General features: G+C 39.3%; 1 protein-coding gene across 2 annotated transcripts in view; it reads right to left on the bottom strand.

Moving 5' to 3' along the window:
- The window catches only part of RAPGEF5 (Rap guanine nucleotide exchange factor 5), a 372,046-nt gene that overhangs the window by 23,459 nt on the left and 323,081 nt on the right, over positions 1-25,506 (bottom strand). For both annotated transcript variants that reach the window (XM_073677776.1, XM_073677777.1), the window contains 8 exons: positions 23,845-23,994; positions 20,272-20,363; positions 18,655-18,777; positions 16,802-16,980; positions 15,340-15,430; positions 12,914-12,964; positions 10,050-10,137; positions 9,081-9,145 (listed from right to left, as the gene is read on the bottom strand). In XM_073677776.1, coding sequence (XP_073533877.1) covers positions 9,081-9,145; positions 10,050-10,137; positions 12,914-12,964; positions 15,340-15,430; positions 16,802-16,980; positions 18,655-18,777; positions 20,272-20,363; positions 23,845-23,994 — 839 coding nt within the window. The remainder of the gene's footprint in view (positions 1-9,080; positions 9,146-10,049; positions 10,138-12,913; positions 12,965-15,339; positions 15,431-16,801; positions 16,981-18,654; positions 18,778-20,271; positions 20,364-23,844; positions 23,995-25,506) is intronic.

Genomic DNA, 25,506 nt, shown 5'->3' with positions numbered 1-25,506 from the left:
TATCACACCCGTCGTCCTCAGAGCCAACCTGTTCCTGCCCTGACAAAAAACTAAAGTTGTCGCTCCAATCAGGTATTTGAGTCTTATCATCGTCTTCCTCATTGTCTCCACCAACAGGAGTTACAGTTTGGGAATGAGGGTCTACATTATGGTCAGAACCTTCTGCGTCTGGTCCTGGATCCGACTCATAAAGATTCTGGGCATCAGTGCAGATCATTTCCTCGTCTGGATTCACAGAAGCGCTGGAGTCGACCTCTGATTCCCAGGCTATAGTATGAGTAAACAGCTCTGCAGACTCAACCATCTGTTCTACCTCATACTCAGACGGGCAGCTGGAGATTTCGGAGCTGTGAGGAAGCAAGTGCGATTTGGGTGACACCTTTGAGGACTGGAGTATTTGTGATGTTGAAGTTGATGTGGAGGAGAGCCCACTTAAAGGAACACTTGATATCCGTTTAAGCACCTGCTGTTTTTGTGCCTCATCTGGAATTTGTAGCGATTGGCGTGGCCGTAAGAAAGGGATCTTATCACATTGTCCGCTAAAAGAAGTAGACATTTTAGTTTGGCTGGAAGATGGTCTTTCTTCTGCAGATGTTACTGTTGCTTTAACACCTACCCCACGGACACAACCTTTTTTCCCCTTCCCAACACGCCTATTCCCCTTTCCACCAGCAGCAGGCCTTTTTCCACTCATTTTGGTGGTTAACTAATTCACAACTCTGGAGTTGTTTGCACAAAAAAACAATGGATGGTAACCGAGCAGAGCTGAGTGGCCAAACTGTGGTATTCGGCCAAAACTATTGGCTGGGTTAGATGCAGAAAAAAATTATTTTGAATTTGCAACCTGATGGAGGTCAGTATAGATGGACTAATAGAGAAAGTCCGACACACTACTAGAAGGCCAAATATTTTTTCAGAGGTAGATGCAGAAAAAAATATATTCAGTTTGCAACCTGATGGAGGTCAGTATAGATGGACTAATAGAGAAAGTCCGACACACTACTAGAAGGCCAAATATTTTTTCAGAGGTAGATGCAGAAAAAAATATATTCAGTTTGCAACCTGATGGAGGTCAGTATAGATGGATTAATAGAACAAGACCCACACACAGCTAGAAGCCCAATATTTTTTCAGAGGTAGATGCAGAAAAAACTATATTCAGTTTGCAACCTGATGGAGGTCAGTATAGATGGACTAATAGAACAAGTCCCACACACTGCTAGAAGCCCAAATATTTTTTCAGAGGTACTGTAGATGCAGATAAAAATTTGTTTTAATTTGCAACCTGATGGAGGTCACTATAGATGGACTAATAGAGAAAGTTCGACACACTACTAGAAGGCCAAATATTTTTTCAGAGGTAGATGCAGAAAAAAATATATTCAGTTTGCAACCTGATGGAGGTCAGTATAGATGGACTAATAGAACAAGTCCCACACACTGCTAAAAGCCCAAATATTTTTTCAGAGGTACTGTAGATGCAGATAAAAATTAGTTTTAATTTGCAACCTGATGGAGGTCAGTATAGATGGACTAATAGAGAAAGTCCGACACACTACTATAAGGCCAAATATTTTTTCAGAGCTAGATGCAGAAAAAAATTATATTCAGTTTGCAACCTGATGGAGGTCAGTATAGATGGACTAATAGAGAAAGTCCGACACACTACTAGAAGGCCAAATATTTTTTCAGAGGTAGATGCAGAAAAAAATATATTCAGTTTGCAACCTGATGGAGGTCAGTATAGATGGATTAATAGAACAAGACCCACACACAGCTAGAAGCCCAATATTTTTTCAGAGGTAGATGCAGAAAAAACTATATTCAGTTTGCAACCTGATGGAGGTCAGTATAGATGGACTAATAGAACAAGTCCCACACACTGCTAGAAGCCCAAATATTTTTTCAGAGGTACTGTAGATGCAGATAAAAATTAGTTTTAATTTGCAACCTGATGGAGGTCAGTATAGATGGACTAATAGAGAAAGTCCGACACACTACTAGAAGGCCAAATATTTTTTCAGAGGTAGATGCAGAAAAAAATATATTCAGTTTGCAACCTGATGGAGGTCAGTATAGATGGATTAATAGAACAAGACCCACACACAGCTAGAAGCCCAATATTTTTTCAGAGGTAGATGCAGAAAAAACTATATTCAGTTTGCAACCTGATGGAGGTCAGTATAGATGGACTAATAGAACAAGTCCCACACACTGCTAGAAGCCCAAATATTTTTTCAGAGGTACTGTAGATGCAGATAAAAATTTGTTTTAATTTGCAACCTGATGGAGGTCAGTATAGATGGACTAATAGAGAAAGTTCGACACACTACTAGAAGGCCAAATATTTTTTCAGAGGTAGATGCAGAAAAAAATATATTCAGTTTGCAACCTGATGGAGGTCAGTATAGATGGATTAATAGAACAAGACCCACACACAGCTAGAAGCCCAATATTTTTTCAGAGGTAGATGCAGAAAAAACTATATTCAGTTTGCAACCTGATGGAGGTCAGTATAGATGGACTAATAGAACAAGTCCCACACACTGCTAGAAGCCCAAATATTTTTTCAGAGGTACTGTAGATGCAGATAAAAATTAGTTTTAATTTGCAACCTGATGGAGGTCAGTATAGATGGACTAATAGAGAAAGTCCGACACACTACTATAAGGCCAAATATTTTTTCAGAGCTAGATGCTGAAAAAAATTATATTCAGTTTGCAACCTGATGGAGGTCAGTATAGATGGACTAATAGAGAAAGTCCGACACACTACTAGAAGGCCAAATATTTTTTCAGAGGTAGATGCAGAAAAAAATATATTCAGTTTGCAACCTGATGGAGGTCAGTATAGATGGATTAATAGAACAAGACCCACACACAGCTAGAAGCCCAATATTTTTTCAGAGGTAGATGCAGAAAAAACTATATTCAGTTTGCAACCTGATGGAAGTCAGTATAGATGGACTAATAGAACAAGTCCCACACACTGCTAGAAGCCCAAATATTTTTTCAGAGGTACTGTAGATGCAGATAAAAATTAGTTTTAATTTGCAACCTGATGGAGGTCAGTATAGATGGACTAATAGAGAAAGTCCGACACACTACTAGAAGGCCAAATATTTTTTCAGAGGTAGATGCAGAAAAAAATATATTCAGTTTGCAACCTGATGGAGGTCAGTATAGATGGATTAATAGAACAAGACCCACACACAGCTAGAAGCCCAATATTTTTTCAGAGGTAGATGCAGAAAAAACTATATTCAGTTTGCAACCTGATGGAGGTCAGTATAGATGGACTAATAGAACAAGTCCCACACACTGCTAGAAGCCCAAATATTTTTTCAGAGGTACTGTAGATGTAGATAAAAATTAGTTTTAATTTGCAACCTGATGGAGGTCAGTATAGATGGACTAATAGAAGGCCAAATATTTTTTCAGAGGTAGATGCAGAAAAAAATATATTCAGTTTGCAACCTGATGGAGGTCAGTATAGATGGATTAATAGAACAAGACCCACACACAGCTAGAAGCCCAATATTTTTTCAGAGGTAGATGCAGAAAAAAATATATTCAGTTTGCAACCTGATGGAGGTCAGTATAGATGGACTAATAGAACAAGTCCCACACACTGCTAGAAGCCCAAATATTTTTTCAGAGGTACTGTAGATGCAGATAAAAATTAGTTTTAATTTGCAACCTGATGGAGGTCAGTATAGATGGACTAATAGAATGATGCTATGCCCAAAAGATTTTACTTCACTAGGTGCAGTAAAAAAATTGGTATTCTATACACAGGTGGTATATCTTGCAACACAGATAGGCTACTCCACTGACTAACACACTCTGCAATAGGCCAAAAAGGATTAGCTTTGCTAGATTCAGCCAAATGCTGTGAAAAAAACTTGCACAGCACTGGCACAGACCTGCCTGGCAAAAACTGATAGGAACTCATGTAACCTAGTCCTGAAAAGGACTGCAATTACAATTAGTCTTTACTCCCACAACCGATCTATTTAAGAGCACAGACCTCCCTGATAAAAGTCGTAGGAAATGCTGTAACCTAGTCCTTAAAAGGACTGCAATCACAACTATTCCCTACTCCCAAGCTATCTGTAGATTTGTGCGAAAATTGGCTTGAAATTAACAAGGTATAGTGTAGCACCCTGAGGATTCGGCTGCTACAGGGGTATTGCACCTCAACCCAGAGGTGTGATATTCCACTCCCGGGTAAGGATGGAGTGTGGAACTGAGCTAGTAGGCTGCATGCACTACATACATCCCATTTCCGGGGGACAGACCGACGGTACTCCCACTTAATAAATGTGCAGGTACGACCGAGTCTGTCCTTGGCTGGAGTGGGAGGGGGGGTGGAACATCCCAGTAGTGTAGGGGCAGATAGGGGGAGCAGCCTGGGTAAAGCTAGGAGCTCATTGGGTGCTGGTCACCTGAGCTCACACATAGAGGGAGTATATAAGGTGGGCACCATCTTAGATCAGGGTCAGTCTGTGAGACGTCAGTCAGTCAGTCAGTTGTCAGTCAGCCAGTCAGCCAGTCTGTCTGAGAGCCTGAGAAGCAGAGCAGAGGAGAAGGAAGAGAGACCCAGAGGCGCAGGAAGAGGGGACCCCAAGAGCCCATAAGAGAGCTAATAGGGTGAAGGGTCGGCAACAGGGTACCGGATCCCAAGCTGGTGGAGGCTACAGCACTAATCCTCAGCCAGAGACCGGAGGTCGTGGGCAGGATCTGCCACGACCACCCACTAAATCCACCCGGAAGGCAGACCAAGAATAGGGTCAGGGAGCCCAGAGGAGGCTTGACCAACAAGAGGCCCGAGGGAGCCGGACTTAGGTGGATCCCTGGTGGGAACGGCCAGAAGAAGGGAGAGTCAGAAAGGAGCTCAGGACCACACTCCGGAGTTGCCTGGGAGTTGACCGAGTCCAGGACCTGGTGGACGCAGCACGGCTCGGGTGGTCACTGCTGTACACAGTGACCCGAGCAACACCAGTAAGTAAAACCCTGGAACTGCATTTTATGCCTCTGAGTCTCTTTGCTGCACCTTCACAACCACCATCCTCCACGGCTGACCCCCTGAGGCTATACCCCTCCCGTTGGGGGTTATACTACCAAAGCTGCACACATACCAACAGCCTCAGCGGACCCTGCTGCAGCGGCGGCCTTTTGACCGCAAATCAACGGGTGGCGTAGTCGACAAAAAGAACTAATAACATCTGTAGGACTGCCACACACTGAGCTTGACACCCTGGGCACGGACCGGGTCACAGCCACTCGGAGACTACAACCCCCATCTGATCCGGTTCCGGGTATCCCCAACAACACTGGCCCATGGGGCGCGTCATATAGCGCACACAGCAACAGCGGTGCCGTCTAACACGCAGCTGCAGCAGTGAGAAAATGGTGGCGACGGGGAAAATGGCTTGGTCTTATAGGGCAAGGACATGTGACATACACTGCCAATGACACATGCCCTTGCTTGTGTGAAAAAAAGCACTTCGCTCCGTGTGTGCGCTGCTGATAGGCTGACAGATTGCACCTCCCCACTGTAAATGCGGGAAAGAGAAAAAAAAATGGAGATCTTCATTGTTCCTGCAGAGATCCATCCCCTGCCCCTCCCCCCGCCCCGCTGTACACTCAAACTGCGTATTAACATTAATTTTCATCATTACTGAGAAAAAATCCAGTTATGATTTTGGTGCACGAACAGTTATCGAACATAACCTCGAACAGCCGAATTTTTCTCAAATTGTTCGTGTTCGCCGAACGGCTCGAACACCGCCCAAAACAGCTTGAATTTGAGATTGGCGAACAGTTCGAGTAGAACAACGCTCATCTCTAGTACACACACACAACCACTTATTCTGAAAAGCTACACATCACGACAGGTACGCTTTAATTTTCTCCAAACTCAAGATAACAGACTAAAAAGAATCATACTTTCATTTTTCTCATTATTTGAGGACCATTTTTAGAGAAGCAGGAGTGAATAATACTGCATCACACACATCACAGCGCAGCCAATGCCCAAAAAAAATTCTCCAAAAAGGTCAAACTTTTTTGTTTTGGCCACATCTGGACCGGAGGTCATACGTATACACCACTCAAATGTCAATTTTCTTCCTGCTTTGGAACAAAACTGCTACTACAGCAGAATCAAAACAATGGACGTGATGTATAAAAACAGAACACAATCTGAGACCTCTGGGGTCGATGCCGTTTACAACATGTTGACAGCGTGTTTTTGTCCCCTCCGATGAGATCAGGAGACATGTCTTGCACGTGGTCTGTTTACTGCTTCTGAAAACCAAAACAATAGAAAGCGTCACATGCAGGAAATGATTTCCTGATTATCAATCTTCCAGCCGCTTTGACTGAGCCCAGAAGGAGAACAACACAAGGTGGATTTTTTCCTTGGAAAACACAGAAGGGGGAGTCAGACAAACTAATGAGCCCCATCACAGCAACATGCTGCTTACACAGCACTGAGACATTTTAACAAACTGATCTACAATCACAGCTAAAAATACGTTAATGTGCTCCATCCATAAACACCGAAATAAAAGAAAGCTTATTTTTATTTCAAAATGAAACTCGTGCCAAGGGCTGTGAGATTATGGGCGAGAAGAAAGAACAGACTTGTATTAGAATTCTATCCACCGCTGTGACAGAGCACCCAGGATGGCCAACACCAATCACCGCAGCTACATCCATAAAGACGTACAATCTTCCATGACCGATTGCTTAGTCTGCAGACATTTAATAAGGATAATAAAACAATACATGGATTTGAATAGAGGCCACATTCAGTCTCTATATATATACTAATAACCATACACAAACATTTCTTAGACTAATTGTCACATCCAAAAATACCAGAGTTAAAATTGTCCTTTCAGTGATTGTATGAGAATAGAAAGAATATGGATACCTTCTTAACGAATCAGTGGCACTCATGTGCACGGGCTATACATAGTATTAAAACTCAGCCCCATTTAAAAGGTTTGTCTGGCGGCAAGAACCTCTGTCTTTATGGACTTCACAAGTGGGTGGGTGTGGGGGTCTTTGCTTAAAAAGGACCTGTCATCAGGTCAAAGGTGACCCATTGTTGCACTTATTTTATTCCTGGCGTTCCAGAGTATTCAGTTTTGTTTTTTTGTTTTTAAATACGCCATACAGTTCCAGAGATATGGGCCTTTTAATTCAGTACTAATTTTTATGTTTTTTACCAAGGGGCCGTGGCTCACAAGGTAATAATACACAGGGGATTAAAGACACGTCCCTAAAGGATCCTTTGAACACCGCCCCTTTGGTAAAAACAATAAAAATTGTGACTAAGTAAAGAAGAACAACTCACTAGAACAGTATGGTGGATTAAAATAAAAAAAACAAAACAATACTAGAGGGATCACTGGGAATAAAATTAGAGCAAAACCTGCCAACTTTTGACCTGGAGACAGGTCTTCTTTAATAAACCCTCTATATACAAGACCAGTATGCAGCAGGTGGACCACTTGGGTTCATGCATCGCCATTCATATTAATACGGACATGTAATTCTATGTTCAGAAAAAGACATTGCACATTTCTATATTTACAACTCAAGAAACTATTTGCATTGTTTTAAATATAAGCTGTGCCACTATGTACAAATATGGACATTTTTCATACAGAATATACAAGTTCCCCACATATGTTTCCCATTCTACATATCAGGAAACACTCACAAGACGAGTCTGACACACTGGAGAACCTTAAGGGCTTAAAAAGTCAAAATAGTTTTAAGACACTGACAAATTTCTAGGTCGTCCCTTATTAAGCAAAAGTCTAAAACCCACACGCTACAGGGCTGGAATGGAGAAACAGCATAAAAACATCCTTCCCTTCAGTCATGCAGGAAGAATATTTCAAGTGATCTGGTATTAAATGGATGACTTGGCAACCCGACCAACCGCACAACAATTCTACCACCTATTCACCTTCACGGAAAAGTGTATTAGATTACATTACATTTAATTAAAATAACTTTAGTATTCCTTGTCCAGAAATTTTGCCTGGTCTCAAAGTACAGTATACATTTGGTCAGTCTGTACATTAACCTTAGTAAAGGAAGAGACATTATAATGCAAGAAATTCTTGTATATGGCATATATTGCCATTACGGAGCTAGTCCAACTTTGCAAACAAAATAAAGCAACATTGCAAAAAAGCTTAAAAGGGATGTTGCTGTTTAAAAAAACAAAATGAAAAAAACAAAACAAAAACAAAACGATGGTCTATTAGAGGTGCTGACTTTTGGGATTCCTCATCAGTTAGCAGTTTTAATGGGCGGGAGCCATAGAGTTCCAGTGAGCACAATCTCCCCTTGCTTCTCTACATTGCCTCGTATATTTAGTAGCTGTACTTGGTATTAAAGTTCAGCCCTGTTTACTTGAGTGAGATAAAGTTGTAATACCAGGCACAGCCATCATTAAAGGTGCAGAGCTGTGTCTGGTAAACAGTGAAACTGCCCCTTTAAACTGATGATTGGTGAGGGTGCAGAGAGCACTATGGGCATAACCATCAGAACTGGGGAAAAAGTCTCCTACCGTTTTGTGTGTAAAGCTCCTACGTCTCCATGGTAACAGACTACAAACAAGCCCCTGTGTAGTCAGATCCTGCAGTCATACACTCTTCCATCTATCCCTACTTCTTGTAACTGACCAAATATATACTAGCACAAAGTAGGGGATATATATAAGTGGAAATGGAAATGATTGCAGGATCAGACAAATAAAAAGCAAATAGTTCTTCACAGGAGTTCTATACAGAAAAATAGAGTTTTTTTGTATGTTTTTTAAACAAAGATGCTTTGGAAAGTTGCTTCGTCTTTTTAGAAGCATCCTGGTATTAAAAATTACTATGGTGTATAGATTGTAAAAAAAAGTCTAAATTTTAAAAATACAAGTTATTATTCTCTTCCAGAATGATCATCCACTCCACCTGTCTTACTATAGTTAACCATCCATCCTTGCATATATGACAATATATCTATATCTTTACACATGTATACATAGTATAGGTAACTTACCAGCTTTTCAAAGTTGACAAGGTTGTCCAAGAAGGTTTTGTTTCCTTCGTGAATAAATGTAACATCTAAAAGTAATGAAAAAAAGAGTTGTTTATACCTGACCAATATACAGTTATAGACGTATAAACGTTTTATTGGCCGTCACTTATATAGAGGGCATTTTCTGGTAAATCCATTTTTGAACAGTACGGACTTCTAAATTGTGTTCTTCCTTCCAGTTGGACTATATGGATGTTAATTAGCAGGGAAATGCTTACTATGGAGATTCCTTTGTTATTTTTATGGCACAGACATTCAGCAGCATAGATCCAACTGGAAATGTAGCAAGACAAATATACAGCCAATGTAAATTATCCTGCTTGGTTTATATAAACTATATCAACTCCAGATGAATATTAAGCACACAAACAATCCATATTAATACCTGCTAATCTATTTATCATTCTTCAGTGGAGGCAGACCGATGAGTCAGAGGAAAATGAGGCATTTAACATTTATAAATAGCGGAAAATTCACATGAGCAAAATTTTCCTTTAAATTTTAATTACGAGGGATCCTTACGAGCTCCAGTAAAGCTTCAAAGCTGCAGAAGCCAGAATGCAATTTGCATTTAAACCAGCATGGGTACAGATGTCTTCTTAGTAGTGAAGATGGTGAAATAATTGAACCACAAATGATATACATGGCCGCCACAATTATACACATTTTTATAAAATATCAAGCATGCATTTAAACTATGCATGAGCACGAAATGAGAATCATAATTCAAAGTATTATTGATCATCAGATAATGTGCGATTTAATATTGCGCTTGTATTCCTCTGGGTGCGCTGACACATTAGTGCAGAACTATATGGCGATATCAGCTCAGAAGAGCTCGCCTTCATGACTGTGGTCACAATGTAGTGGCATGATGTAGATGTATAGTACACAATTAATAACTTTAGTTAGTAAAATCAATTTACTCACCTTTTAAAAGTAAAGGCATAAATGGAATTTTTGGGGGCTTCATTTTCTTGAAAGCGTCTCTGTAAGCTTTGTGATTTAGAGAGGGATCCTATAAAATCGCAATGAGTCAAAAGTCAATGTTTCCAGTTAATAGATTGTGTAACTCTCACTTATAAATATTGTACTGAATTCTTAGATTCCATTGGATTTTGTAAATGTATGACTGATTTATATAAATATATAATAATAATAGAGGGTGTAAGTACTGAAACTGCTTTTTGAGAAAATAGGTGAATTTCCCTGTTGTGATCACTAAGAAGGGGGAAGGCCTGCTACGACTACTGGGAAGTATGTGTATGTATATATGTATGGGTGTGTTTATATGTGCATGTATGTACAGTTGAAACTAGAAGTTTACATACACTATATAAAAAGACATATGCATGTTTTTCTCAATATCTGACATGAAATCAGAATAAACCTTTCCCGTTTTAGGTTAATTAGGATTACCATAATTTGTAGTATTTGCCAAATGCCAGAATAATGAGAGAGAGAATGTTTTAAGGCATTTTTACTATTTACTGCAAAGTCAAAAGTTTGCATACATTTCATTAGTATTTGGTACCATTGCCCTTAAACTGAATGACTTGGGTCAAACATTTGGGATATCCTTCCACAAGCTTCTCACAATAGTTGGTTGGAGTTTGGGCCCATTCCTCCTGACAAAACTGGTGTAACTGATCCAGGTTTGTAGGTTGCCTTGCTCGCACCTGTCTTTTCAGCTTTGCCCATAAATTTTCAATAGGATTGAGACCAGGGCTTTGTGATGGCCACTCCAAAACATTGACTTTGTTATCCTCAAGCCTTTTTGTTACTATTTTGGCAGTATGCTTTAGGTCATTGTCCATTTGGAAGACCCATTTCAGCCCAAGCTTTAATTTCCTGACTGATGTCTTGAGATGTTGCTTCAGTATTGCCACATAATCTTTTCTCGTTATGCAATCTATTTTGTGAAGTGCACCAGTTCTTCCTACAGCAAAACAACCCCAAAACATGATGCTGCCACCACCGTGTTTCACAGTTGGGATGGTGTTCTTAAGCTTCAAAGCGTCTCCCTTTTTCCTCCAAACGCAATGATGGTTATCGTGCCCAAAAAGTTCAATTTTAGTTTCATTAGATCACAGGACAAGTATCCAAAAATTAAGGTTTTATTTCCTGTGTGCATTTGCAAACATTAATCTGGCTTTTTTATGCTTCTTTTGGAGTAAAGGCTTCTTCCTGGCAGAGTGACCTTTCAGCCCATGTTGATACAGTACTCGTTTCACTGTGGATATTGACACAATCTTACCAGCTTCCGCCATCATCTTCACAAGGTCTTTTGCTTTTGTCCTCAGAAGCTTCCAAACACATAACATAATCATATGGGCAGTCCAGAATTGGTTAAAGGCATAGTAATCTTAGTGTATGTAAACTTTTGACTTTGCAGCAAGCAATAAAAATGCCTTAAAACATTCTCTCTCTCTCATTATTCTGGCATTTGGCAAATATTGAAAATGATGGTAATCCTAATTGACCTAAAACGGGAAAGGTTTATCCTGCTTTCATGTCAGATATTGAGAAAAACATGCATATGTGTCTTTTTATATAGTGTATGTAAACTTCTGGTTTCAACTGTACGTGTGTGTATATATGCATATATGTATGTGTGTGTATGTATATATATATGTAAGCATATATGTATGTATGTATATATATATATGTATGTATGTATGTATGTATGCACGCATACATGCATTTTGGGAGGTACTGTATACTACTGCTTTTGTCAAAGTGTGCTTCTTTTCTGCACCATTACTGCGCTATGTTAATGTGCCCTTATTATTAGAGGTGGTGACGATTTTCCTAATGGAGGAGAAAGGGAAAATTGTAGAATTTGACAAATGTTTGCGATCTAAAGGGTAACGTTTCTCCTTAGACCTCAGTCCAGAGCCTCTCATCTAGCCAAATCAGTTGTCATACTTTGCACTGACGAGGGCCAACAGCTCGAAAACACAGTGTCTGCAAACTGAGATTCTGATTTGGCTTTTATCCTAAGTCTTATTGCACGACGAGTTAAAGGGTTGATTGTGACTTGTAGGATTGCTGCTTCCAATAGGTGGCGCTACAGAGTTCAAGTCCTCTTTTTCCCTGAAGAGGCAATTTGCATACAAATGTTTGCATATTTTCAGATGCAGTGCCATGGTGGCCCTATAGCTGCTTATTGCCAGCTGCTAAATTTCAGAGGAGAGTTTTAGAAATGGCCAAAAGTTTTTTAGGACAGTTCTAGACCAAAGTAAAAAATGCTAGTTTCCGAATATATAGGTCACTTGCGTAAAAAAAAGCTTCAAAGCAAAACACTACAGACAGGGCTTCATTAAAAGTGAATCTATCAAATTAATATGCTGTTCTATTTAAGGCTGTATAGTATAACTAGTAGCCAAAATAGCACAAAAATGCTGTGCAGTTTTGATATTAGAAGAACTGAATGAATATGTTTGACACAGTTTATCAGTCCGGTGCATTCTTTCAAAGATCTTCATAACAAAACATTTTGGGGTGTTTTTAAGTGCCATTTTGGCTACTAGAACAGACCTGTGGCTATACTGTGCTACCTTTACATAAGGCAGCATTAGTTGACTGACCAAAATTAAATCAATTTTTGCCCTTCTTAAACCAGTATTGTGCTCCAACAAACACATGATGGCATTTTCCCCTCTCAAATCTAATGACATGGCCTCTATTTTGTATGACTAATATTGTTTAAATAGCATATCATTTCTGCCTCAGCTTCGTTAAATTAATATTAGATATCTACTTGTAAGCATATACATAGCAAAAAAACTCACCGTCAGGCTTTCAAGTTCAGAGAAGAGTTTTTTGAACTTTCCTGGGATTTTCTTGGAACGAAAAGAAAGAGAATACATAATATTACCCCAAAGCACAGGAACACAAAAAGTTTGCCTTTGAAGCCTCTGAATAGATTTTATGCCATGAATGTCAATTATCTCCTCTTCCAGTTTGTAACAGCTTAAAAGTAAATTTTGCAGCCATGAAAATATAAAAAGTGTGCATGATGTGATGGAGATACTCCACAGAAAACCGAAAAGTGCAGCGCTGGACACAGTATATGCATTGGGAAATGGGTGGGGGAGGTAAAACATGGCAAATGCCAAAATACTATAGTATTCTAAGTTAAGATGTTCTCACTTCTGAAGCAGGTCACCATGCCGCTCTTGGGAAGTTCATCCCAACACACTATTTCGATAACTTACAATACGAGTACAAAAATATGAGTTAAAAAATATTGAAGATATGGAGAGAAGGAACAGAAAAAAAGTAAAACAAAAAGTTATCTATAAGACTTATTATTCCTTGATAAAAATTATACAGTGGATATAAAAAGTCTACACACCCTTGTTAAAATGACAGATTTTTAACATGTAAAAAATCATACCAAGAAGAATCATTTCAGAACCTTTTCCACCTTTAATGTCATCCATAATCTGTACAAATCCATTGAGAAACAATCTGAAATAATTTTGAATGGGAAAATAACAATAACAAAAGTAAAATAATATGGTTGCATGTGTGAACATCCTCTTATAATTGGGAATGTGGCTGAGTTCAGAATTAGCCAATCACATTTAAAACTCATGTTAAATTGTAGTCAGAGCACAGCTGTTGTCATTTACAGTGATTCTAATTAAAGTTTAGCTGAGCTATTAGGATCCCTATACTAATCTTATTGTTAAAAGTGATCAGTCAGGAGAAGGGTACAAAAGTTCCAAGGCATGAGCTATACCATGGAAGACTGTGAAGACGGTCATCGGGAAGTGGCTTAAATTTGGCCTAACAAATGGTGTCACCAAGTGATACATTGATAAAAAGACCAGAAGAAAATTGGTCCAGGAGGCTATAAAGAGGCCTACAGCAACATTAAAAGAGCTGCAGGAATTTCTGGCAAGTACTGGCTGTGTACAGCATGTGACATCAAACTTCCATGTTCTTCATATGTATGGCTTGTGGGATAGCATGGCAAGACAGAAACCTTTTCTTAAAAAGAAAAACATCCAAGTCCGGCTATGTTTCGTCAAAACCTTACATCAATTCTGCCAAAAAGCATGTGAAAAAAATGTGTTATGGTCTGATGAGACCAAGGTTGAACTTTTTAGACATAATTTAAAAAATATTTTTAACGTAAAGTCAGCAGTGCGCAACTCCAAAAGAACACCATACCCATAGTGAAGCAAGGTGGAAGTAGCATTATGCTTTCAGGCTGTTTTTCGACAGCTAGAACTTGGGAGGGAATGATTAACAGTTCCAAATATCAGTCAATTTGGAAAAACTTTCAGGACTCTGCTAAAAATGAAGAAGAATTTCACCTTGCATCATGACAATGACCGAAGCATACCTTCAAATCAACAAAAAAATGGATTTGCCAGAAAAGATTAATGTTTTGGAAAGGCCCAGAGAGAGCCCAGACCTGAATCCAACTGAAAATCTGTGGGTCACCTGAAGAGGGCGCTGTACACATGAGATGCCCTCAAAATCTGACAGATTTAGAGCTACTGCAAGGAAGAGTGGGCGAAGATTGCCAATTCTAGATGTGCCGTGCTGATAGACTTCTACCAAAAAAACTCAATGTTGTCATAAATTCAAAGGCAAAGTATTAATTTAAGGGTATACATATTTATACAACCACATTATTTTAGTTTTTTTTTCTTTTTTCGCCGATAAGAATTTACTTTAATTTTTAACTGAATTGTACAGATTATAGGTATCATTAAAGGTGGAAAAAGTTCTGAAATTTCTTTACATGACAAAAACCTGACATTTTAACAAGGGTGAGTAGAATTTTTATATCCACTGAAGCTGTTACAATAAAAGAAAAAGAAATGTACACTGCCATTTACTATCCATATGCACAGAAAGTGGACATAAGACCCGAAATTCAGACCAATAATCCATCCCTAAATAAAGTGCAATGAAATGTGAATGGGCTCCATTGAAATTAGAATCAATCACAGAATTTCTGTTTATAGCCGGCCATAAAAACGTGCTCATCAGCAAATATTGATCACTGAAATACTATGCTTAATTATTAGACACCAATCTATAGATAGGCTTCTAATGTACTAGCGTACAACTTCAAAGCACAAGTAATGGATCGCCTCTCATCTATTTGTACTAAATTGAAACTGTCGCCTTGTAAATATGAACACATATATTCAGAAAATCAGTGTCTAACATTGAAATACATTATGGATTTTACCTCCCAGGTCTGAGAGAGACGACAGACTGATGCCGTATTCAGCCCCATTATGATGGCAAAGAAAGAATTCAAATTCCTTTGAGCTTTGCAGCTGTGAGACAAAATAAATATATTATAATGTATTTTTCTTTACCCAGTTTGTACATCATTAACATAGCACAAAAGTACCAGAACAATGGACAAGGTCTTTGTGTTGCCTGTGATTGTCGGGACATGTATTGAGTATATTACTTGATTTACAGTTCCTCTAATGCAATCGTTGGTTAGATTTTGTGAGCGTCTGAAAGCTTTAACCAGAATAATGCATTGCATTTCCGTGTAGACTGTAATGGAAAAGATGATAAATTATTACTGACGGATGGGACTGGAGGTTGCGGGATGGAGCCCTAGAAGAGTAAATCTTCCGGGAGCCCGCTTGAACCTGGTTAAACCTTAGCATTATAAATAGAAGGAGGCAATCCTGCGCACACTTGCTGACTCATAAATGACAGGAGATGAGCGGAGCACTTTATTCTAAATCGTGGAATACATATTCAGTACGAAAACGCCTCTGGCTCCTGGGAATTAGACCTTTGGATGTCTCTCTGCAAAATCCTGACCTTCTTATTTCCAGACACATTGCCACTCTTATCCATGGGCTGTCCGATATTACAGCTCCCCATTATTCAAGGCAATGGGACTAAGGTCTCATTCAGATGTCCATTTTTTTCTTTGTGTAAAAACAACAAAAAACAACAGACTGCTTTTTATCAGTGGGCTGAATCCCATTTTCATCATCACTATGGCACCTGTTTTTTTCATATGCAAAAAAAAATAAAAAATTTTCAAGCTTCACCTACCCATTGAACAGTTACGGACAGCACTTGATGGAATTCATGTTTTGTCCATTTTTTTTCACAAACCTATTGATTTGAATGGGCGATTTTGATCTGCAATTTGGATCAAAATCAGATGTGTCTTTTTTTTTTTTGGTGAACAAGAGGTTTGAAAGAAAAAAAAAAAACGTATACACATGAATATTCCCATTCTTGTGGGTACATGTTACATCCATGAAAAAACATGGATAGAACATGATCATACATAACACTTATCTGAATGAAGCCTAGAATGCAACACCTGATGCAGCCCATGGACAGAAGTGGTATTGATTCTGGGGAAAAAATAACAAATCTTCCTTAAAAAATATTTTGAGAAGAAATCCTTTCGCAGCAAGCATTATAATATACTGTGTAAAACAACCATATAGGCCATTTTAGCAAAGATTTAAAGGTTGACAAGTTGCCTACATCAACCAGATTCTGTTACACTCATTACAGGGATCCTCTTTGGAAACTCAAAAAAAGGACAAAAAAACCCACTTTTTAGGTGCCAGAACTTTCATCTTCCTTTCAAAACGTTATGGGAAAGTCAATTAAAACTAGTTCTTTTTCACTTCAAAATAATTAAAAGTACTTCTACTTACTGAGCAGCGATCTTAATGAACTTTTTCACAAGCTGCACCCGTTTCCCGAGCTGGCTGCAAAGTAGAATCTCTGTGGCCACCCAAAGCTGAACTTCATTACATCTTTGAAGTAGAAGACTCAGGTTTAGGGTGTTCTCCCCCTTTCCCTGTCTGCTAAAGGTGAAGTAAATCAGCTCTTGCTGCAAAACAATAACGTTTTACAATTGGTTAATTTAGCACTTATTGAATGAAGGCTCATAAACATCTACACTTTGAAGACTTCTAATATTAGCTTAGCTTAATTGCACAATGACAAGTGGAATATATAGAGAAAACATGCTAGACAATGGCCATCTCTGACATCATTCTAATTAATAATTTACAGGATGACACTTATCCTTTTAACTAGTGTAATGTGACTACACAACAAACCCACCTATAAAAACAAAATCACATTGATTAAGGAGGTTATGCTCACGTGTGTTGTGTGTGTCTGCTTCAATGTGTTTTCAACAATGGCCAAGATTAATAGGATAGCTAACCTATTGCCTCCTTATAGTAATGAAAGCATACAGCAGCACTCTGTAAGCTCTAAGATGTATGCAAACAATGAATATACGAAATGCGGACTGCATTACTAATATATAGAATATACATGTAAAATGAAGGTACGTAGAGCACAAATTGGCCAATTTATGACAGCCCCTAAGCCGAGACAAGGCAACTTTTTTATAGGACCCTATACCTAATATTTATCAAACATGCCTCTCCCAGGTTAAAAGCCTACAAGTTTAAAGGGCAGGAAGGATCCATCGCTAATTAAAAACAGCCTTAGGGCTTGTGCACACAACTGTAATAATTGGACGAGTGCTACCTGTTGTTTTGATGGATAGCTCTCGTCCCCATGCTATTATAATGGAGCTGTGCACATGTCCAAGGAAAACAAAAAATTGCAGCATGCACGAGTTACCTCCGATAATCGAATGGCACTCAGCCGTTCATGTCTATGGGTCCGTAGAAAACATTGGATCTCACTAGGGTGACATCCAAGTGCGATCTGATTTTCACAAACGCACACAATGGAGAAGATGAAGATTTTTTTTCTTTTAACTCTTCAGATGGTGATCAGATTTTCTCAGATGTGATCAGAGTGTGATTATTATTATTGGACCGTTTTTCTCAGATGAGAGAAAATCGGTCTTGTGACCCTAGCCTTAGGCTGCTGGGGGGAATGCTCTCATGAATTGGCCAATTTGCACGCTGAGTACCCTCATTACAGAAGTATATTCTATACAGCAGTAATGCAGACCAAATTTCATATATTCAATGTTTGCATATATCTTAGCACTTACAGATGCTGCTGTATTCTCTTGTCTGTATATTATGCAGGCATAGCAACTTGCACCTGTTCACACTTGCTTTATTCTGTTTGGCGGTGCTGGTCAGTTTTTTGTTTCTTACTGTATTGAAAGTACAAATCCCCAGCTTCAGAGTCTAGTAGATCAATGATACTAAATTATCAATTGTTTCCCATTTATCATGTATATTCTTCTAGTGGCTGCATATGCCAGGACACGACCTTAGCGAGATGCTGATCTGCTTCGATCATTGGGAGCATAGACTATCTGAACTAGATTTAATCTGGACATCGATGAAACACTTTCTTGTTAAAGCTTTGAAAGAATCCAATATTTTGTAATTAGTGCGCACACAATTCTATGACCAGCTTCCTATGTGCTCCAGACCAGTGCCTCGCCATTCATGGCAAATTGCCAGATACATTTCATGATTGCGGAAGCCATTTAAGTTTGAAAAGCCCAGTTAGGTCATTTCGGGGCAATTTTCTATAGAATGCCTTTCCTTAAAGAAATTACCTCGTGTATTGAATTGAATAGACTCCAGTCAAAGCTAGTCAGCTCCAAGGCGATATCCCAGGTGTTCATCCCCAGGATCCTAACTGATCTCTGCTGCGTCTCTTCATTTTCTGCAAAGGGGTTCTGCAATACAGGACATAAAAACACCTTGTTTAAACATTTCACTCCCGAGACGATGATTAACATAGGAGTTTGTTAGCAAAGCAATCCAGGCTGAGTGCACTTTACTTTTTCATGCTTGTTCACCTTCTACAAGATTATTCAGTCAATTTAGGAAAAGGCCTTGAAAGCGCAGGAGTGTGATGAATTGACACTCATTGAACAAAGCGCTCTGGGCGGAAATTCAATTATAAAGAAACTGACCAGGCAGATAGGATAATGAAAATAAATACAGCGCATGTGGTAATTAACCCGCTCAGTGCTGGCCGAGACTCCTGTAATGTCCGCTACCAAGACTAAGGTTATGTTCACATCCAGCATTTTTTTCTGCGGAAAATCAGCTACATTTTACAGCACCAGCAAAAGCTATGAGATTTCATAAATCTAATGCACACACTTGTTTCTTTTTATCTGACTGAATGTGAGCACTGCAGAGCATGTCGACTCGCGCAGGGTTTTTTCACCTATAGAAAGCTCTGAGAAAGTGCAAAAACACAGTAAAAAAGTTTTGCTGCGTTTTTGGTGAATAAAACGAACTTTCTTAAACATGTTCTGTAGACGAGTCACACCTGTAATCTGCACAGAACAAAAAATAACAAAAAAAAGCAGCAAAATCTGGGCTTTGAGTGCAGCGTTTTTACTGCAAAAGCAACAGGTTTTGGCTGCAGAAAAAAAAAAGCTGCAAAAACATTGTGTGTGAACATAACCTTTCTGTAAACAAAATCACATAAAATCTAAAATAAATAATAAATGACTATTAGGCCGTATTATTATGAATATCACAAATCAGTGTCCTGATCATCATACTGTAATTTAATGGTGTATAGTTATGATAATTTAGTTTTTTATACTACAGTTAAAACTATTGTTGTGTCTTATTACGTATGCAAATCTCCTTGATTGTAAAATGCTGCAAAATATATTGGCGCTATATATATGAAATTATTATTTGCAGTAAAACTCTTATCAATTTTAATAAGGGTGATACAGCTAGGATAAAAAATGACCACCACATACTCTAAAAGAATTTTAAAAAATGGATCCTTTGTAGGAATCCTTTGCAGCCGATTAGTGGCCTCAATTCTAACATATTATAAGGCTGGCAACACTGTTTGGGGACACGTATGTCAATAAGGCTTCAGTGGTCACGTGCCGGTACAGCATGCCAAAGACGGTCAGGGGACCCCCAGAGCAATCATGCCGGATCACCGGGGGAGGGGAAGGTGATCAGATGAACACTGTTATTTAAGAGCAAATGTTTCATTTAGTAGGACACCCCCTTTAACTTGTGATGAACTTAAATTGAAATTTGCATTAATTGTGCATGCAGATAGCAGCTGATATAATTGAGACCTTGTGAAATAGAAATGACATTATACTGTATCTAGCACAAAAATGACAGATGACAGAATATAGAATCTATACTATGCACCTCCCACCCATGCCCATGTCACTCACCAATGTGTCGCTCTTCCGATAAGTGTAAATGCGACTGGATGAATCCAACGACTTGGAAAGGGCCATTTCTGTTGGCAAAAGCTCCCGTTTTTCTGAGAAGGTAAAAAAAAAGCAGTTTTAGATAATCAATCAGTGTTTAGGAAAAGAGAATCCACTTCAGTATTGGAGTGTTAGGGTAAGTGCAAGGTCGGCGTTAGGGGGGGGGGGGGGAGCAGATTGGACAATTGCCCAGTGTCTATAGCAGGAACTTCACTGATAATAGCAATAGCATTATCAGTGAAGCTTCTGATGTGGAGACAGCTTCAGGATCTTTGGTGACATCACGATCATGTGACCGTGATTTCACCACAGGTCTTGTACTCTGCGGGACCTTTGGTGACATCATGATCATGTGATTGTGATGTCACCACAGGTCCTATTCTTTGCGGGAGTCCGAAGGACTAAAAAGAAGGTAGACTGGTGGTAAGTCCTTTATTGTGTGTGTGCGAGCCTAGAATATATGGGCTCCTGGTAGGTCCTCTCTGCAGCCCATGCAGATGGATATCTGTAAATGGATGTTCTTCAATTACTAAACAACCCCTTCACAACCTTTGACGTATATTTTTCTCTGGAGGACCTGTCCAGTAAGACACAGACAGCTGGGCGTGTATTTGTGTGTGTCTGTCTCTGTGTGTGTGGTTGAGCCTAGACAAGAGTTCATAGGTGTAAACATGTCGGCAATCGCCCAACGAACAAGCAAAATGCTGCTCATTCATCAGGTGATTGGATTGTTTATGGCAGAACAAAACTTGTTGTTATGCTGATAACTGTATGGGGACAGATTGATCTATTGGTGATTGTTCTGTGCCCATTATTCTTCGTCATCCTGTGTAAAGAGGCCGGGAAACCAGAGCCAAACGACTTCAATATTGTCAATCGCACTCATTTAAAGACCTGAACTCAGCACATGTAATTCAACCGAAATGTTTGTGTGATGGTGCAATATGTGAGCATTTAGTGCCCCACTTTAAACTTTTGCCCAGGGTCTCACTTTGTCTAAAAACGGCCCTGGGTATATGCACAAATTAAGTACTTTTTTGCAGACATTTCTGCATTAAAAATGTGTATCTTGGCAGGAAAACTGCTGCATAAAAAGCATGTGTTTTTATGCATTTATTATGCGTTTTTTTCCCAGTCATAAGAGTGGGTGAAAAACGCTGCAAAAACACTGAAAGAGTTGCTGCAGATTTGAAACTGCTTCAAATCTGCGAGGAAAAAAATAAGCAACCTGTGCATTAGATTTCAGAAATCTCATTCACTTTGCTGGGACAGTAAAATCCTGCATTTTTCACAGGAAAACTGCACGGAAAACACATGTTGTGTGTGCATACCTTTGGTGTTGGGGTATTACTATCTTGATAGTAACAATATACAGCTGTGATTGCCCAAATATATTGAATATCTCTCATATACAATAAACATAGGCCTGATTCATTATTTGCTGGGTTCACATTATCCGTTAAAATATCGCATGCAACTATAACATTTGTGCATAAAAAATGTAAAAAAAAAAAAACACTCCAGAGACTGGAGTACATTTGTGCGAAATTTTGTGACTATTTAAAAGGGTTGCAAAAACAGGCCTATAATGGTGAACAAAGAAAAATAAACTGATGAACAACTAGAAAAAAAAGATTTTGATACAAAACACAAATCGTTAAAACAAGAAACACTTGACAAAAAATAATAAGTGCAATAATAAATCGGGCACATAGGGTTTGAGATTCAGGTTACAGACTGCTGTACAGGATAACGGTCTGCAATTTGCAGATGTAACCTGGGATCAGGCAGTAAACTGTTGTGACATATTTCAAGAGAACAATCTGTGACAGAAGGAGATGACATATTGATCTTTTTACTAAACTTGTTACTGAAGGTCACTGGTGATTCCTGGACTTTAATACATAAGTATTTATATATGGCGTGACCCAATACAGTATAGAATATATTTGGTCTATGCATATGAATGGTTCCACAATTTGTGTAGTTCCCTATGCTAAATTTTGTCCATGGGGGCTTGCACTTATTTTCCTAATATGATTTTCAGTATTTGGTGACTTATTATTTGCCTTCTATCATCTTTCACCTCCTTTTGTAAGGAAGGTTAAGCAGTTTTGGTTTGGTGCTACGCGGCTGCCGTTTTTCTGTTAATAGGCATCCTCATTCCTGCCAAAAATGTGCAGGTGGAGGTGTCAGACCTCCATGATGTAGGTCCTAAAATAGAGTTCTCCAGTAACGACAGGTTACGGAGAGGATTTTTGGTGGACCGGATTTTGGGTCCGGAATTTAGAAGCGACCAAAAAGAGCGTGGGTGGGAAAGGTCGCTCCCATATACTCCAGCCCAGGTATTGTGGGTCCTATAAGAAGCAGCTGGGTTGGCTCAGGTGTGTCTGGCATGTTGGAGCTGGAAAGTGACCACGATTGCTGAACAAATTGAGCGGAAAGCAGTGCCTGTATTGCTGCATGGGTGAGACCGTATTGTATCTTTGCCTACTCAATGAAAGGACTGTTTTGTTGTTATTCATTTAAGCGAGGGAAAAGGATATTTTTCTTCATTTGAGTGCCGTTAAAGTTTATGACAGATAATAAACCTAAGACAGTTTTACATAAGAACCAAGTGCCTGTGTACTCAAACGGCTGCCAGAGAGCTGGAATCCCTATGTTCAAAGCCAAGTCTGTCCTAAGATCCCCACCCCCTTCTGTTAAGCTGGTAAACTCTAGTCAACAATTTCCTAGTTATACGGGACAGCCTTGTGGCAGCTAATATGGCTGCTGTTGGGTAATCAATGCAAGTCCAGCCATAACTTGATAAAAGTTGATTTATTTTCTGTTAAATCAGCATTGAAATCAACGGAGTACATCTTAAGTGTAGACAGGCGTAGTAACCTGCGCGTTTCTGAATGGAGACCTGTTCTTAGTAATAGGATTAGCTTTGTTGGCCTTATTGTCGGAACGTGAAGCTCCCAATGCAAAATCTCCAATGACCACAAGTCTGGTCTTCTCATAGGAGCCAAAGGGAGGCTTTGGGCTCCTGTAAAATTCAGAACTCCAGGACCCTGGTGTGATTGCACCCTTTACACCCACAATAGTTACAGCCCAGGGTAGCTTTGTAATACAGTCATCTTAACAGAAGGTGGTGACATGAGGGCTGGCATTTACTGGTGTTCATTTTAAGATATCAGAAAACTAGGCAAACGCATTATTAAATGTTTGTCCAACAACGCCTGTGCGCAGGAGTTTTATACTTTTAATATTTGCTCTATTTATGTCTCAAATTACAGGAAAAGCACAAAAACTAGTGAAAATATTTGCAAACACAGTAAAGTCCTCTGCCCGGGAGGCAGAATGTTTATCATGAGTGGGGAATTAGCAGTCGCCATGGAAACAACTCCACCAGAAAAAGCTCCACATTAAGTGCGGTCACACAGCTGAGCTCGCTCCCCCAGGGGAGGATGAATACCTGCGCTAGGAACTGTCAGCCATTATTCTTCAAAGACATTGGTAATTGTGGAATAAGCATGGAAGCAGAATTACCCCCTGAAAAGGTGACAGTGACCAAAGCCAGGTCCTCTTCTGGATGCTGTATCCGCTCAGCCACTATCTTCAAGATATCTTGCACAGAACTGGAAACCTTCGTCCTGATGCTGACGTAGGAGTGATCGGTTATGTAAACGCGGCAGAAAACTGCACAAAAAAGGCAGGGAAGAGATGGTCAGCATTCCAGGGAGAACTCCATAAAACTCTGCTGCTGTCAGCTTGTGCTTTCCTGCTATGTATGGTAAACGAAAGCAAGAGGCTAGCAGTGCAAACTGCGGCAATGCAAGTCTCCTACCGTCTCTTCCAGCATCATGCTAACTTCTAATTCACAAATTAGCTTTTTTTTCTACAACCATAGGGGCAAAAAAAAGTCAAATATGCAAGATAAAGATATATATCTCTTTATGTTACATATGACTTTTTTCTTTTGTCCGTATGCTATTTATATGGAAAGACTTCATATAGAAAGCCACTAGAATGCACAAGGCCAAAAATCCAGGAGGACGTCTACCTTGACTATTGATTGTAGCACTCAGCACCAGAGTGCACGTAGACCCTTAAGCTATAAATAAATCAGAATTTTTATTTACTTTTCCACATTTTCCTCACTGTGCCGATCCTTAAAGTGATGTCGCTGGAAGCTTATTTGTGTACCACAATTACTATTATACATTTATGTTCCAGCGGTGCTCCCCTTATTTTATCAGAAAAGTCAGTGGAGTGTGAAATGATGTGGCATCGCACAACAAAGCAGTTTGCTCCCATGATGATGATGGGTTTGCTAACAAAACTGCTGGAACTTTACAAAAGAAGGATATAAACATAGACAGCAAATACTGATGTAAATAAAGCTCCTTAGCCTGCAAGGGCAGACAGCAGCAATATGACTGCCATTTCCAGAGCCTAGATAATGGAAATTATAAGGGAGTTCCAGAGTCTGCCTCCTGTACCAATATAGGTTTCTAAAGTCTAAAATTAAAAAATGTATATACATTTCCTGCATGTAAGACAATGGAAACTTAACGAGGAACTGTTGTTTTAATTGTTTCTAAGAAACTTTGTAATATAGTGTATTAGAGAAATCTGCTTCTTCTCCCCATAGACTGGTCTTTTATTCCCAAATTCTCAATTCAAGGGTAAAACCTATGTTCAGTGAATTCATATTTGTTTCCATATTATTAAGATAGGAGGTGGCAGTTGGTGCTCATAAAATTCTATGAAAAACTGCAACTGTCATTTTAGGAGAATTAGGCTGTGTGCACAGATTGCAGATTTGGTTTGTTATTGTTGCGTTTTTTTCTGCGCGGATTTGTGACAAAACCTGATGCAGCAAAGTGAATGAGAAACCTGAAGGCCATGCACACGTTGAGTATTTGTGACTTGCACATTTGGTGCAGAAAATAATCTGCAGCATGTCAATTCTCTGGGCGTTTTTGCCCTGCGTTTTTCACCACTGACTTCACTCAAATCAGTCAAAAATGCAGGACAAAAACGCACCAAAAACGTATTTTCCATTGCATTTTTGCTGCCAACAAATTCCTAGAGATGTAGAAACGTTGCAGAGATCAAATACTCAACGTGTGCACATAACCTTAGGCTGTGTCTGCCACTAGCGCCTCCTCGTAGAATTTTAAAAGCACCAACCGACACCAACAATTG

This window comes from Phyllobates terribilis, unplaced genomic scaffold, assembly GCF_046119375.1.
Source record: "Phyllobates terribilis strain yellow unplaced genomic scaffold, ASM4611937v1 Scaffold_4__5_contigs__length_816908805, whole genome shotgun sequence".
Taxonomy (NCBI): domain Eukaryota; kingdom Metazoa; phylum Chordata; class Amphibia; order Anura; family Dendrobatidae; genus Phyllobates; species Phyllobates terribilis.
This window is presented reverse-complemented; position numbering and strand designations above follow the sequence as displayed.